Source organism: Nestor notabilis, unplaced genomic scaffold, assembly GCF_000696875.1.
Source record: "Nestor notabilis isolate BGI_N333 unplaced genomic scaffold, ASM69687v1 scaffold35988, whole genome shotgun sequence".
Classification (NCBI taxonomy): domain Eukaryota; kingdom Metazoa; phylum Chordata; class Aves; order Psittaciformes; family Psittacidae; genus Nestor; species Nestor notabilis.
Genome location: NW_009939361.1, coordinates 12,151 through 28,218, shown reverse-complemented (window position 1 = coordinate 28,218; position 16,068 = coordinate 12,151). Strand labels below are relative to the sequence as shown.

Here is a 16,068-nt window from a genome sequence, read left to right as displayed (position 1 = left end):
GTCAAACTTGCAACAAGTGACATTCCTGGCTCTGGACGGTTTTAGGGATGTAGTAGGGATGGTTTTACCCGGAAAACATTTTTAACACGTATTTTCTTACTGAGTGAAACTAGTTAGCTGATTTAAAAAGACAGGTAGGAAAACTAATTCTGTACCAAATGGTTATGAAGTTCTCCTCTGTGCAGGGCTGTGTTTTCTCCCTGTTAAATGAAGAAACATTTCACTCATATTTCTGGTATCACTGCATATTTGAGCCAGAGACTTTGCAAGGCTGTTATTTTAACAACCTACCCAAGAGGCTCACAGGGCAGGCTGGTGCTTTCTGATTAGATTGCATGTCAGCAGACACCAAGGGCTTGGAATCAGGCTGCTGAGCATGGGCACTGCCCTACAGGGCTGAGGGCTGGGGTGCAGGAATCGTAGCGCCTGCCCTTTCAGAGCCTTCCATGCAACCTCTCAGCAGCAGCAACGTCACCGGTGGCTGGACAGGGCAATCAATGCCATGCAGCTTTGGTCGATACGAATTTCAAAATGAACTTCTGTCAGGAGAGACATTACTAGAGTCAACAGCCTCTCTTCTCAGTAATTTCAGGGTAGATGAGAAAGGGAATGGGTACATCAAATGCACCAGTACAAAAGTGCTGCAGGTGAGGAGAAACATTCTGGCCACAGGTCTCTTGGGTCTCAATATCCCGAGACCAGCATTTCTGCGACAGAAAGAGCATGCCCTCTCCTCCAGAGCCTGCTCCAGCTGTAAGGGGAATTGCCCTTTCCCAACTCATCTCCAGGCTGGGTGAGCACCACAGCATGAGGCACAGGAAAGGGGATGTTAGCCTGGGCAGCACATCATGTCCAGATCTGTCCTGTGGATGACATGACAGTCACCACAACAGCCGCTGCTGTTGTGTAACATGTCACGCGGAGCCTGCTTGCGTGGAGGAAGTGCTTCCCCTTTGAGCAAATGCTGGGTTCTCTCCGCTGTGGCACACAAGTGATTTGGGGGAAGTCCCAGCACTTTGCTGAGCCAGAGTTAGCACCTTCTCTGGTCCTGGAGGAAAATCATCCTTGGCAAAAGGCACTTGGGTGGGCTTCTGGAAGGCATCCTGCCCTCAGTTTTGTACCCTCACCCACTGAAGGACAGGGGCAGATAAAGGGCAAAATAAGACCTATTTAGGGAAAAGGAAGCATGCAGCCTTTTCAGATGCACAACTCCTCCACAAATGGGAAAATTATCTAATTCTACCATGTAGAGAAGTGAGGGAGAAAAAAAAGAACAGACGCTTCTTTTTTCTGCTACCCCATATGATACCTTATCATCTGTCATTAGATAATCAAAGTAGTTTTATTAAAATAAAAAGCAAAAGTTAGACATCCAATGTCCCTGAGAAGGGAATCCACACCAACCTATTCCCCACACAACCTATCTGTGCAAGATAAATTCACTAGACACAAGAAATGGGAGACTTTGTCCAAAAGTATCAAGCCTGGAGCAAGTCCAGCTCACTCTCCCTCTGCTCAGCTCTCTGCTTGAGATCTGCCACCTCCCTGCCTGCCTGCAGCAACATTCCTTCCTGCACAGCTCTGGGGCCATGCACTTCTCTGTGTGTCCTCTGCCCTTGTGAAAACCCTGTAAGTGCCAGACCATGTTTCAGTTTGGTCAATTAGAGCAAGCTGAGCCCCAAGACCTGGTAACTGTAGGCAGGCAAGATGGGGAGAGTGATCCAACACATAGCCACACTGAAAGAGATGCCAGAAGATGTTTCTGATTGGACAAAGCCAGGTGGGGATAATGAAGATGGAGGATGGAGTCTGGATGCAGAAGGCCAGTTGTGAGCCAACATCAGAGGGCAGGTTAGTCAGGTCGATACACTTGCGGCTTTTGTTTCATTGATTAGGATCTTCCCTGCAGCAGGGAGGAGGAACACTACCAGCCCTGCCCCTTCCTCTCTGCCCAAACATGTTCTCTCCAATTCATTTGACTTCACTTCTGAAAGGTGCTGCGCCCCTTGTGCCATCTCTCTTCCAGCAGCAGGAAGGCAGCAGGCTCCAGCTGGCTCTATGGGAGAGAGCCAGGGAATCCTGTGGAGGTGGGCTGCACAGGAAACACCTGAACAAACTGGGAAGTAGATTTAAGGTAGGATCTGATAGATCCAGCTGGTCTTGGATGAACTGTGATCACCTCTCTCTTGCCTCCCACAATTATTTGCTTTGTGGGCTATGGATGCTGCTCCCTCACTTCCAGAAAGACAAACTAGAAGGGATGTACAGCTGTGAAGGCCTGAAGGCAGAACAAAATGAGAGGGGCCTTTAAACAGCAACGTGCAAAGGTGGGTGAGGCCGGTGCTGAGAAGGAAGGGTGGGTGATACCAGTGGTTACCTGCAGTGAGAGAGGAACTGAGAACAATCATTGGCCAAAACTATTCTCTGCAAAGGCCCAGGAAGGTCAGTGATATTGTTTACAAGCCTGTAGCATTTTGGCTTTGATTGGAAAAGACAGTGCAATTACAGCATCTGTTTCATGAGATCAGCCTCCACTGAATGTATATAGCAGACACCAGCGAAATCACAGCTTGTTGCTCTGGCGGCTGAGGTAGGACATCCACTCTTTGAGGGGAGGGTTCCCCATAGCTGCCAGCTTTTTCAGAAAGGCACTGGGCTGTAGCTCAGGAGCATCAGGGTGGGCCTTGGAGTATTTCTGCAGCTTAGCCAGAATGTGAGGGAGCCCAACAGTGGAAGCATAGAACATGGGGCCACCCCTGTGCTTTGGCCACCCATAGCCATTGATATAAACTACATCCAGGTGTTCCGGGTGTGATGCTATTCCCTCAGCCAGGATGTTAAACCCTTCATTGATGAGGGCAAACAAACACCGCTCCAGGATTTCCTCCTGGTCTATAAAGCGGGTCTTGATGTGATGGGTGTCTCTGTACTGGGACAGAAAGTTGTGAAGCCATGGATCTGCCCTGGCTGTCCTGCCCCCAGGCTTCTCATACTGATACCAGCCTTTTCCAGTTTTCTGGCCAAACCTGCCGTTCTCACACAGCAGATCAGGCAGTGGGCTGTAGCGACGGCCATGCCGCTGGCGGGCAGGAGTTCCTGGAGGCAGTGAGGGCCCGGTGAGGCCCTGGCCCTTTCGAGACCTCCAGCCCACATCCAGCCCAGCAAGATCAGACATTCGGAAAGGTCCTATCTTAAACCCAAAATCTTCAAGAACCTGATCTACTGCTTCTGGTCTGCTTCCTTCCTCTAAAAGGAAAAGTGCCTGTTGTACATATGGAAACATCATTCGATTCCCAACAAACCCAAAACAATTACCTACCACCACTCCAACTTTTTTCAGCATTTTGGCTAGCTGCACAGCAGTGGCAATGGTGGTGGGGGATGTGTGATGGCCGTATATTATTTCTAACAGCCTCATCACATGAGCAGGGGAGAAGAAGTGTGTGCCAATGACCTGCTGTGGGCGGCTCGTGGCAGAAGCTATTTCATCGATGTTCAGGGCTGATGTGTTTGTACACAGAAAGGCCCCTGGCTTGCAGATTCTGGACAGCTTGTGGAATATTTCCTTCTTTAGTGCCATATTCTCAAACACAGCCTCAATGACTAGATCTACATCATGCAGCGCATCAAAGTTCACAGTGAACTGGAGACGTGCAGGGTTATGGAAATCCAGGGTTTTGGCACCCTGCTCGCTTTTCATAGCTTCACGTTCCAAAAGGAGCATCACAGCTTTTCTTCCTGTGTTCAGATACTCCAGGTCCTGCTCCAGGGCTACCACAGGGATGTTTGCCTTAACCAGACAAGTCACAATGCCTCGGCCCATTGTTCCCAGCCCTAGGGATAAAAGTGAGACGGAATCAGAGACTAAGAATAGAAAATGTTACAATTAATCACTTGGCAGTGGCTATTCCTTTGTATTTCCAGGATAAAGTGTGGAAGCCTATGCAAAACGAGTGGTACACAGATAGATAAAAAAGAATTGAAGACTGAGAAACAGAAAGGTGAATTCTCTCTTCTAGTGAGCCTAAGTGTTTGAAAAGCCATAGCATAAAGGTAAACTAATGTCCCCTCAAGCTTACAAAATACCAGTGGGATTCATTCCCTTGTGTGCAGAACATGGGATTTATGTCTTCTCCTTGCAAGGTTTTATACCTACAGAAACCAGCATTACTTAAGAATAAGAACCTAGGGATCAAAGACAGGAGACCTGAGTTTCAGCTTCAACCCTGTTACCATCTTCTAGCAGGCAGTTTCACAACCCTGAGGTTACCAGTGCCTCTGGGTTCCTCTGAGATGGTTTTTTATAGGCATTCACAGAATATTAGTGTAACCAAATACACCCCATACAGACCGTTTGAAACCAGCAAAACTCAGACAATTGGTTTCTCCCTCTTCCTTCCAAGCTTCCTCTTTGTCTCTCTCCTCTTCTCCCTCTGCACTTCATTGTGTGATCTTTGAAGCAAAGAAATTCATCTGCTATTTCTGTAAAGACTCTGAGACAGTGATCTGCACTAAACTTTGTCTCTAGTGTCTTTTATGTCTTTCCTTGCCAGGACAAACAGGATGGAAGTAACAGAGTGTTCTTAATCCAGATTTCAACATCTTCTATCTCCTTTTTAATCTCTCCGGAACATCAATAGGCTTTTGCTTGCTATTTGCACTGTATTATCAGGCATGTCTGCTTACTGGGCCCCCCACTGGGCCCACTGGCACTGGGAGGCCAAGTCCTCCAACACAGTCAATTCCTAACTTTGAAGATTCTCAAAGACACAGTTTGCCTTGTCCAGCCCCACAGTTAAAGCACTTGCTCTGAATTCCTGTGACTAAGCATCCATTCAAGCTGTATTTTTTTTTCTCCAAGATCCATAAATGCACTGCTACCAGCTCATACCCCTTGAATACCAGTGTGGAGTTTAGTGGCTTGATCCCTCTGTCTGGGCCCTTCCGCCAGCTCTGCGCTCTGTTACATTAAATGAAGGTGCACGCTTACACTTCCCTGTGATATACGACCCACACTATTTATCCTGCTCTCCAATGATGGAGGCTTTTTGGACTAAATTAATACAAACTAGTAAGAGAAGGCCAGCACAATTTTACCAGCTTTAAAAGTGCAAAGCATCTGAATGGGAGGATTATGAATACCCTAAATAAAGCAACAACCAAAGTACAGGTTTGTTATAATTCTGTAAAAATGATTATTTTTTCTAATCCCAGGTTTACGAATGGAAGTCAACTAAACAAATAAACAGAAACAAGGGGATTAAAAAATTTGTCTAAAGCAGCTTTGTAAAGATGAGCTGAAATTATGTCATCATTTAAACAAGTTCCAACAACCAAGTTCAGACAAGGTGGGTTTTCCTGCAAGCCACACACCTTGGTTTAGTTCTGTCCATCCTCAGCTTATGTACACACAAGACATTTAAAACATTCCCTGCTTAGCCACAATAAGATAGTTTTTATAGACATCAATATCTGGCAGCCTGCTTATAAACCATTACACTGCCAAGCAAATGCTGAAGTTCCTTGCTAGGAAATTAGATTTGTTACTTCATAATCAATTACTACTAAAAACTGATTTGACAATAAAACTAGAGTAACATGAATCAGTCCTTAGTATTTCAATGTCCATGGTTTGCTGACTGAAAAACCCCCAAAATAAGTAGCTCCTCCAGCTGTGCTCAGTACTTAGAGCCTTGGATGTGGCAGGTACAGTCAGGAGACAGCTTTTTCCCTGTCTTTGGTGAGCTACATGAGCTGCTTTCTGCTTGGACAGTGTAGGAGGGTAACTCACCACCTAGTGTACACCCACCAAGTCCAGCCCCTCTTTAAGGCTCTCCTTAGATAGCAAGCTAAAGTGTTTACAGTTTGACATGGCTCCCTCTTGAAGTCTCTTCCTATCCAGGATGGAGACCTGGGGTTTTTCTCTAGACTTTCCAAGCTCTACTAAACAAATAATGCACACATCCTGGGCCTTATTAACTCCTGTTCCTCTCTGCTTCAGTTTCATGGCTGAAATCTCAGCAGTTCTCTCACAATATGAACACGCTGCTTCTTCCTAAATCCAAACCTCTTCCATGAGCAGAGGTTCTCCAGCCTAAGTTCTGCAGTGGTGTTAACTGATTCCCCTGTTTGCTTTCATCCAGATGTAGTATGAGTACTCCCACCTAGGTTTTAGCCATCCCATGATAGACAGGCATATATGCTTGTAGTACTTCATTTTCTAGGCCACAGGAATAGGCTTATAGATAACATATGAGCTTGCCAAGCTTGTTTCTGACCTAGAAAAGCTGTCTCTCAACTTACAACATAACTCTTCAGTGGCCTGTATGAAATGACGTTTAATGAAGCTGGCAGAGAGAGTAATGAAAGCTCCAAGGGTTTTGTTACATTAGAGCTTGCACAGCATGACTCCCCTGGAAATATTTTCTAAAACTGGGCTATAAAACTAAGGAGTGATTTGGATATGTAGCAGGGAAAGAAGAATTTCTGAGGACTCCCCTTTTCAATTTTACGAAGTCGAGTGATCTTGGGGAAGAATACATTAGAGCAGAAAAAAAAGTGGTACAAATCTTTGGGACTTAGATGTGTAGAAGGCTGCAGAAGAAAGAGGGAAATGTCTTATGCTCAGCTCAGATCACACAGGAACTACTTCAGAATTGCTACTGCATGTTCCGTTTTCTTCCTCAGTAGTGCTCTCACTTCCCCCAAGCCATGAAAAAAAACACCCCTATATTATTATCTTTCACACAGGGAACAGTTGTCAGAGTTGTGCCCTCTTCCATGCCCAAGGCACATCTTTCAAAGGAAGACTGAAATCCGCTTCAGGAAAAAACAGTGTCTAGCCATCTTGGGCTTGGTCTTTTGTTGCGAAATGTAGCTTTGACATATAAATAAAACCACACTTGAACCCATGTAATTTCAGGTCAAATCTGGATATGACAAATCCATTTGCCAGACAAGCTGAGTGAATAATGACGGTTAATTATTGATCTGTCACATGAGGTACTCAGAATACAAAAAATCATGCAAAATTAATTGAAGGACTTGAAAGATGATTTTCAAACCGAAAGATCTGCAAATATGTACAAAGCAACTTGTGTACAGTCACACACACTAGAGAAAAACAGATCAGTGGAAAATATTCTGAACTATAATGAATATTTGGACTTTAAAATACCAGGCAATGGAAATAATACTTTATAGATTGGTAAAAATATGCAAAGACTGTTCCAGTTTTCCTGTTAAAAACAACAAAGAGCAGTTGGCAGTGGTGGACTGCTGCAGGCTGCTGCTGCAAACTGCTTCTTTCTCTGTTTCAGGGTATTAATTCCAAGCAGAAATAATGTGATACTCATGGCAAGCAGGGAGCTATGGGACAGCAGAAGGGACAAAGAACTCTGCTTCTGCGTGACAAGGAACCAGAGAAGGTAGAAAGAGATGAGAGCCAAGAGTTCAGAACAAGAAGCAGCAAGTGAAATAGGTGATACTGCATGTGGCTGCAGACAGTCAAGGACAGCCAGGCCAAGAGCAGGAGGGAAACCATACAGCTAGCTGGGTGTTACCCGCTTATCAATCTTTCAGCAAGCAAACTGCAGACAAAGGCAGCTGCTGGGAAGCAAGCATTGCACAGGGATGGTTGCCAATTCATCAGCAATGCTATGTATCAAGTATGCCCACAGAAATGATAGATCATCCTTGATGCTGAATCGACATTAAGACACGGTCAGCAAGCAATGTGCCAGCTCCCTCCAATAAGTTCTTGCTAATATTAGAAAGATACGGGAGCCACAAAGCAAGGTTCCCCTGGCATTCATGGCACTGCTTCCATACTCTAAAGATCCTTTCCGCATATGGAAAAGGTCCTGAAGGAGAAGGAAGTCAGTGTGATTTTCTCAGTTGCTTCCCATCGCGCAGTGAAAAGGTGGAAGCAGCAGCATAATGCAACATGGTTTTAGTGTGTGAAACAGCACAGCACTGTCTACTGGAAAATGGTGTCCGTGTGATTTCTGACCAGCCAAAAGGTACACAACATCTTTTTCTGACTGCCCTTCTCTCTTCAGTGAAAATAGAGGGGCCCTGGATCACCTAGGTATGCTCAGTACTTACACAGATGAGCAGCACTATTTTAAAAGGTGTCAGTGTCTCAAAAACCATCCCTAACATTTTGATTTCTGGTGCTGCAAGAATGTGTTTAAGATCCAGAATGTGAAATCATGAGATACTGTACAGCATGGTACTGGCTGAAGAATGACTTTTGTTACACCCTGAAAGACAAAACACAATTGTTTTGGTATGTTCTACACCTGTCGCTAACAAACTTGTAATTTCAATGATATCAAAAAGCAAAATAGGAGGAAAACCTTCCAGAGGAAGGAGAGAAAGCACAGTGTAGTGGCAGAAGTGACAGAAAGCAGTGACACTTGATATGGTGTGGGCTTCAGAGTTAAAAGGAGGTGATCAATAACCTCCAAAATAGGAGATGTCACTTATCAAACGAAGTATAACGTGAACATAGCATAAATAGTATAGCACAAACAAAGCCAGCTATAACTGTAAGCAGTGATTCAGAAAAGGCATTAGGAGTCCTGGTAAGGGTCAAGGCCCTGAGTGCACTGATAAACTTAAACGACCCTGACCAGCTACACCTGGAGCCTTCACCCAGGTGAAGCATAGCTCATGGGCCTCAAAGACCCATTTAAGCTCAGACCCAGGCCCTCCTTTGCTTCCTAAGCTGTGCTGGAACAGCTCTGGTTTCTTACTGTGGGTGTGGAGGCTATGGATGCTGTTGAGCCAGGCCTCAGCCTGCACACTGGATTCTCAGCTTTGCCTTGGACCTGTATCATCATGGGACCTTTGGTCATCTATACTTCTATGAGATACTGGCCATGATCTCTTGGTCTGCCCTGCTTGTCTTTCTCAGGTACTGTAAATAATTGATACAATAATAATTGTGCTGCCATCCAGAGGGAGAAATGGGTTGATAGGCACTTCATGAACTTCAGCAAGGTGAAGTGCAAAGTCCTTGACTTTGGAAGGAAGGTTTCCCTATGCACCAGTATGTGGTGTGGGCTGACTGGGTGAAAAGCAGCCCTGCAGAAAAGGATCTGGGGGTCCTGGGGAACACCAAGTTGACTATAAGTAGCAATATGTCCTGTGGCAAAGAAGGTAAATGGTATACTGGGCTGGTTTAGGAGGAACCTTGCTGGCAGGTTGAGGGAGATGATCATTGTCCTCTACTTAGCACTGGTGAGACTGTACATGGAGTACTGCATCTAGCTCTGGGATCCCAGTACAAGAGTGCTAGGGAGCTACTGGAGTGAGTTCAGTAAAGGACCACTAACATGATTAAGGGACTGAAACGTGCCTCATGATGAAAGCCTGAAGAGCTTGTGACATCAGCCTAGATAAGGCTTGGGGGATCTCACCAATGGATATAAATACCTCAGGGGAAGGTGTGAAGAAGATGGAGCCAGAGTCTTTTCAGTGGCCCCCAGTCTTCTGGGGAGCCCACTGCCAGGACCAGAGGCAGTGGGCATGAACTGAAACATGTGAGGCTCTATCTGAGCATAAGAAAACTTTTCTGTTTTTATTGTGGGGGTAACTGAGCCTTTATCCTCGAGTCTTTATCCTTGGAGATATTCAAAAGCTGTCTAGACATAGTCCTGGGCAACTGGCTCTAGGTGGCCCTCTTTGAGATGGGAGGTTGCATGACATGATATTCAGCTTCAAAGATTCTCTGGTTCTGTCCCCCTGGGAGGTGTTATTACCACTGGCTCCCCATCCCTGGTATGCAGCTGCTTCCTGCCAGTAGATAATTAACAGGATGTGTTGAACACAGCTAATATGAAAGTTGGCTGTTACCTTTAGCATACTAAGTAGAAGCAAGGAAGAAACATCTTGGTAGCTGGTCTTGGCATAATTACTCCTGGAATACTATTCCCACTTTGGCTATGTGTGTTTTATGTAGTGCTGAAAAATTAGGCCAAGTTCAGAGTCCTGAAAATGCTCACAGTGTGACAGATTGTGCTCTGCAGCTAAAGTATCAAAGCACTTAGTTTATTTATTCTGCAAACAGTATGTGTTAACTCGAGCATTGTCTGTAACCAGCTACAAACCCACTGAAACTTCAGGTCAGAAATCAGAAACCTGTCTGCATTTCTTCACAGAATTCCCTCTAGCTCAGTTACAGCACCAAAACGAGCAGATTGGATCTAAACAGCCCTTCTGGCTAACCTGTCACTGTGACTCTACAAATGTATTTTTCTGGCATGGTTTATCAGGATGTAGCAAAGAATGCCCATTCTGGTTACCTCAGCATTCCTACAAAACTCCAACACAAGCCCTTCCTGCCAAAGCACATGTGGCAGGACTGACCTGTCTGGGACTGTGTGTGTCTGAAGTGCTATGCTCTTCAAGCCATATGATAAACTTGGCAATAATTCACATCTCTTTACCTAAATGCCATAAGAGCCATGGATCCTCCTCACAGGAATGGTGGACCAATGTTTAAAAACCATTTTCATTAAAAATATGGTGTGGCAGCTACTAAAGAGATGGGAACTTTTAAAAAGAACTAAAAAAAAAAAAGAAGGTTTCTATGGTTTGAAATGAGCTGTCAAAGCTCATATTAGAGCTCATGTTGAAGGGCACGAGAGGCCTGAGAAGTAGCCAGGAAAGAGCAATGTTGTTCTGGTGAGCTTTCTCTAAACCAGAATGGATGTTTTCCAAATGCTCCATTACTTGTCTAACGATTTTTTGAGTGCTACTATCAACAGGCAGAGCTGAAAGATACTATTTTTTTTTAATCTCAGCAGTGCATCAAAGGTTTTATTTAAATTGCTCTTATAAAAAATTAATGAAGGCATTATCTTGCTGGGCTACAAAATGGCAGGAGTGGATCCCAGTGAGAGGAAATCTTCTTAAAATACAGCTGTCAAAACATTTTTGTATTAATACATCCCTGAGAGAGACTGTGCACATGCACTTGCAGTACAGACCTAGACCAGGAGGAGGAGACTTTCGTGTAAACCTGCTTTTAACATGGAACAAAGCCAGGACTCGACATAGCAGTATTTTAAAAGGACCAGACTGCTTATGGTCCATGGATGAAGCTGAAAGAAAGAACTGGCATCAGATAACAATCTAGTGGGATGTGACTTGCCATCTGAATTTCTGAGCTTATCAATGCAGTGACAACTTCCCACCTTGCATATCACCTATGCAGTATCTTTGCCTGGGATGGGTACCAGTGATTTTGACAAGTGATTGCTAGGGAATCCCACTTCAGCCTTCTGCCATGAGTGAAGCCCAATTATATTCATCCCAGTGCCCTTCAGCTCTTCAGTTAGCTGCTGCTCAGCTTTCCCATTCCCTTACCTATCACAGCTGCTTTGTGGATGGGCTGAGGGGAAGCACTTTTCCACGAAGCTCCGCTGGGTGTTGTCCACTTCTGTGTCGATCTCTCTGCAAAGAAAGCATACTGCAGCGCTTGTGCCTGGCCTGAAGTCAGCAGGATGTTAAACAGCTCTCGCTCCTTCCGGACTCCATCTGCAAAGGGCTGTTCTGTGGCAGCTCTGACTGCCTGGAAGCACAGCTCTGGAGCCAGGCACCCGTGGGCCTGTTTCTTCACCTTCACAAGAGCTTCACGGAGAAATGCTTCCATGTTGGGCAGTTTTGGAACTGGCTTCAGGCTGAGCCTGCGGGGTCCCAGTGGCTGGCCTGGGGGGAGAAAAATTGAGTTATGGACCAAAGCATCCACATCTGGAAAATTATGGATGTCCCGTGTTTCTACATAGACTGAGAATGCAGTTTGCTTCTTCATCAGCTCACTGCATTAGGGCTTGCATGGCACAGTGATCTGGGTCTAGAACTAGTGTCTGTCATTTCTGTTTAGCCTTCTGTTTGCTCTGACAATTGCAGTTTTTCAAGTCCTTTTTCAGACTTCAAAAAAAGCAAGATTTAGATTTCAAAGAAGTAATAATTCTCTCCTTCCTTTTCTCAGCTACACAAAATCCTTGACTTCTCCAGTTCTCTTATTCCACAGTCCCAGCTGCCACATTCATATTGCTCTTTCTATAAGCTTCAGAACTAAAGTTTTCCTCCAGTATTGTTTAGTACTCAGTGCCAAATCAACTTTGCTAGTCAGATGCATTCCAGACAGTGTCCTGACCCAGAGACTGGGAAATAGACACTGACTTCAGTTCTTCCCTGACAGCAGGAGTCTTTCTGTTCACTTTGGGGCTAACCAAGAGGACAGCTCACACAGCATGAGTTGGGGAGCAAATGAATAACAAGGGAGAGTTCATGCCTCTGTGTCAGCAAGGGGTGAATCAAGCAGCTGCACAAATATGTGAGTCTCATTACAGACAGAGGTTGCTATGGTGATACCTAGAAAGGATTTTAATTGAGAGAAGTTAGTTACATTTCAGAGGCCAAAGTCCTCTCCATCTTCTTCAGAAGTACCAGCCTTGATGCCTGCTAGGAGATCTTTGATCTGTCTATACTCAGGCTGTTCCTATGCTCTTAATGGCAGCTTGTCTCAGTAAAGACCATGGAGGAACAAGAGCAGAAATTAAGGATGTATCCCTTAATATTCCAACACTTTCATAAACAATTTTGTCATCATAGCTACATCCAGACTGTGAACTGTGTAGCAATGTTATTGCACTGACTGCTGCAGTGCTGTTCCCAGAAGTACCCAGGACTGCCATCAAAGCAGGGTGGTGGATGGGCCCCCTCTCATGCTGAGAAGCTCTCTGCTATACAGTCTCATTGCCCTAGCTTCTTAGAGGAGCTGTGCAACAGGAGCACACTTCCTTCAAAGGTGGCATAGTGCATCCAGCTCCCCTTTTTCTTCCTATTATCTGAATTAGGAAAGTAGCAGTGCATCAGCAAAAGATTCGGGAGCAGAAATTGTCCAGAGGATGCTGAAGAACTGGAACAATGCCAGCACTGCAATCATGGTTACCCAAAGAACATGTCCTGACTCTAGGTCTTCCTCCAAAACTGAGTAATGTTTGAGAGAAACAGAAATGTGAGTTTCCTGGATGAGTTGAGATGCTGATTTCCTGAAACAATGGTCTTCAGAGCTCAGACTTTTTAATTAAGCCTTTTAGAGAACATAAAAAATTGTGAATGCTCACTGTGTAAGTAGCTTCCCTTGCAATCAGAGTTCATAAAAATGCTTTCACATTGACAGTGAATCTAATTTATATCTGCCAGTGTTGCAAGATTTAGTCAGGACAATGTTCCTTCATTTTGGAATTCTTTGTTTCTCCCCCAGATCTGTGTTTTTAACCCGGAAATCCTCTTTATCCACAGTCCTTTAGTTAGGACTTAAATAGTGGGTTTCATTTCATCGCAAGAGGAAACCTCAGGGTTGTCCTAGAAAGCAGATCTCGGGGATGGAAGGCCACTTAAGACTGGACAGATCAGGGGTCTTCATAGGACATATCTGATGTGGAAAGGGCTGGTAAAAAAAGGAATACTACTGAGAAACTTTAAGCTTTGTCTTCAGATAGTAAAGAGTACTTGTAAGCACAAATAGTGATGGGGGATATGAGACAATTCTTCAGAGTAAAAAAGTAACTTTCCTCAGGGTCCTGTAATAGAACCCTTATTTAGCTGCAAGCTAAATAAGGTTTTGCTAAGTATTTCTGCAGCATCTCCATGCAATGTCTATGCTTCTGCAATGCTAATAAGTATCAAGGACACTTATAAACAGGAAAAAAATTATCTGTATCCAAACCTGGGAAGAAGAGATCAGTGTGGGACATGCGCAGCCTGATTGCTGAAATCAAAGCAGCAGGAAAATGAATAGTATCAGACATCTGTGCTGCAGGGAAAAGCATCATTCATGCACAGGAGCTAGCACAGATACCTGCTTTGTTTCACTAGGGTTTGTCCAGGTGGCACAAAGGACAGATCAAGCCTGTAACATTTCTATCAGCAAAAGCAACATGTAAGCATGCAGTAGCAAATATTGTGCAATAAAGCAATAGAAAAAAATAATCCCAGAGTTGTAAACCCTCAGGATATTCTAGGACTCCCCATGCAAGAGACGGGGTTAGCCTAATGGTGGTCTTGGTGCAGTCAACTGTTTGCTAATTTGAGAAACAAAGCTGAGACTGGACCCCTGCTCCTCAGGCTTGCAGTGGTCTCAGGCCTGCCAGTGAACAGATGAGTTTGTCAGACCTTTTACAAGCTCTGGTTGTGTCAAAGGGGCACTTTGCTGGACCTTTGGCCTAAAGAAGGTGGCAGCCAGAATCATGAGCCCTGGTGAGAGATTAAAATGTCTTGTATTATACATGTGCTTTTGCAAAAGTACCTGAAAGCCTTTCTCTATCAGTATCCATTTAAAGCATGCAGTTAACTAACAGTACTATCTGTTACTCCTTTGGGTTCTATGAGTATCAGAAGAAATATGTTTCTTCCACACTTACTTCTCGGTGGCTCACAGACAGAAAATCATCTGTCCATGCACAGTTTAACACCCATGGGGCCTGAGCTAGTCTAAATGGAACTGATTTCCTGTGGCTCTTTGGTGCAAGCTTTGTGCTCTGAGAAAGATGATAAAGCTCAATCAGCAGATATGGTCAGAAGCAAGGAATGATTATATATGAAGGGAAAGCTTCAAAGAAGGGTGCTGTGCAGCAGATCATCAGCCATTTTCTCCTCCAACTGAGGAAGACTACAGCAGGAAAGAGGTGGACAGTGTAAGCTACAAGCTATTGCCTACCACAAGCAATTACAGCAATTTCTCAATTTTGTGATGCCATCAGGTGGATAAATTCTGTAATGCAACTTTGAATTAGAGCAGTGATTAGCAAGCACATCCAATGAAAGAGCATTCTCCTTTTCTTCTAGGATTTAGCTCCTGTTTATTCCTTCTAAAAAATACCTTCAGAAGTGAAAAAGTGAAGATATTTTGTTTGCCTAAAGAGGTCAGTTGGTCTGAAGAAGGCCAGGAATATGTCCTTGCTTCCTACCTGCGATATATAATTACTGTTTTTTCGATGAAGAATTTCAATTAGAGTCAATAATTGTCTATGTATTCCTACAGCCACTTATTCAGGACTGTTTCAGAATTCCTTTTGAAGGTGTTCTTCATTAGGAACAATCTGTAAAAATGCATGGATGAAGATGCTTTCCCAGCATACCTACTATAAAGGTAGCCCTGTCAATTGTATATCAAACCAGTAATCAAGGATCCTTGCTTTAGTAAGGCAAGTCAATTGAGATGGCTCACTTGCCATGAGATACTGCAGCTCCAGTGCTGAGAGAGATTTAGAAGAAAAGAATTCCTGAACTGATTCTTTGAGACTTCTCTTGCAGTACAGCCTTCCCAGGAATAGAAATTCCATTGGTGACAAAACTAGTTATTTAGCCAAACTGCTTTGTAACAAGCCTTAAGCTGTTAGCCTCATCTTTAAAAAAGAAAATAAAAGATACTCGGAAACAAAATGCCACATGCCCTACAAAGAGAGTGGACTTCTGTGATGGCTTTTTTTTTTTGTGCAACTCTGTGATTATATTAAGATTGTCTGAAAAATGTTCAATCAGACCAGAGCATAATGTGAACAAAACCCAGACCAGCTATGCAAGACTGTAGTCTCTTCTGCAGCACTAAGTGCTTGATGTAGAGAAAGAAAAGTGCTGGCTTGCCTTTGTATGGCAGGAGAATTATGCTAAATTTAGGCAAAGGCCAAAGCCAGGAATGACTCAAAAGGAACATATGGACTCTGGGTATATCATTCTTTCAAATCATCAGGTAAACTGAGGCTAAATTGTGAATCAAAACTTTTCATGGCCTTCTGCAAGGTCTAATGAGAAATTTTCCAGGCAGGAAAGAAATAAAGACTAGCTGACTTGCCAGTATTTTCACTATTAAAGCACATACTGCCAATTCCAGTAAAGCTTTTGGGAGGAGTCTGAAAATCTTGTTGGAGTTGGGGTATATATTGTGATGTGAAACACCTTCAAGTGACATTACTCATTTTACCTGGAGTAACTCAAACCAGCAATATACAGATAGAAAATGTACCACTAATAATGAGTAAGAGAGGGACA

The 16,068-nt window shown here is 44.1% G+C and overlaps 1 protein-coding gene across 1 annotated transcript in view; it reads right to left on the bottom strand.

The window, feature by feature from the left end:
* Positions 1–2,563: 2,563 nt before the first annotated feature.
* The window catches only part of EHHADH (enoyl-CoA, hydratase/3-hydroxyacyl CoA dehydrogenase), a gene marked incomplete at its 5' end in the record, with an annotated part of 17,791 nt that continues 4,286 nt past the window's right edge, over positions 2,564–16,068 (bottom strand). The window contains 2 exons of the mRNA XM_010019805.1: positions 2,564–3,834; positions 11,377–11,718. Coding sequence (XP_010018107.1) covers positions 2,564–3,834; positions 11,377–11,718 — 1,613 coding nt within the window. The remainder of the gene's footprint in view (positions 3,835–11,376; positions 11,719–16,068) is intronic.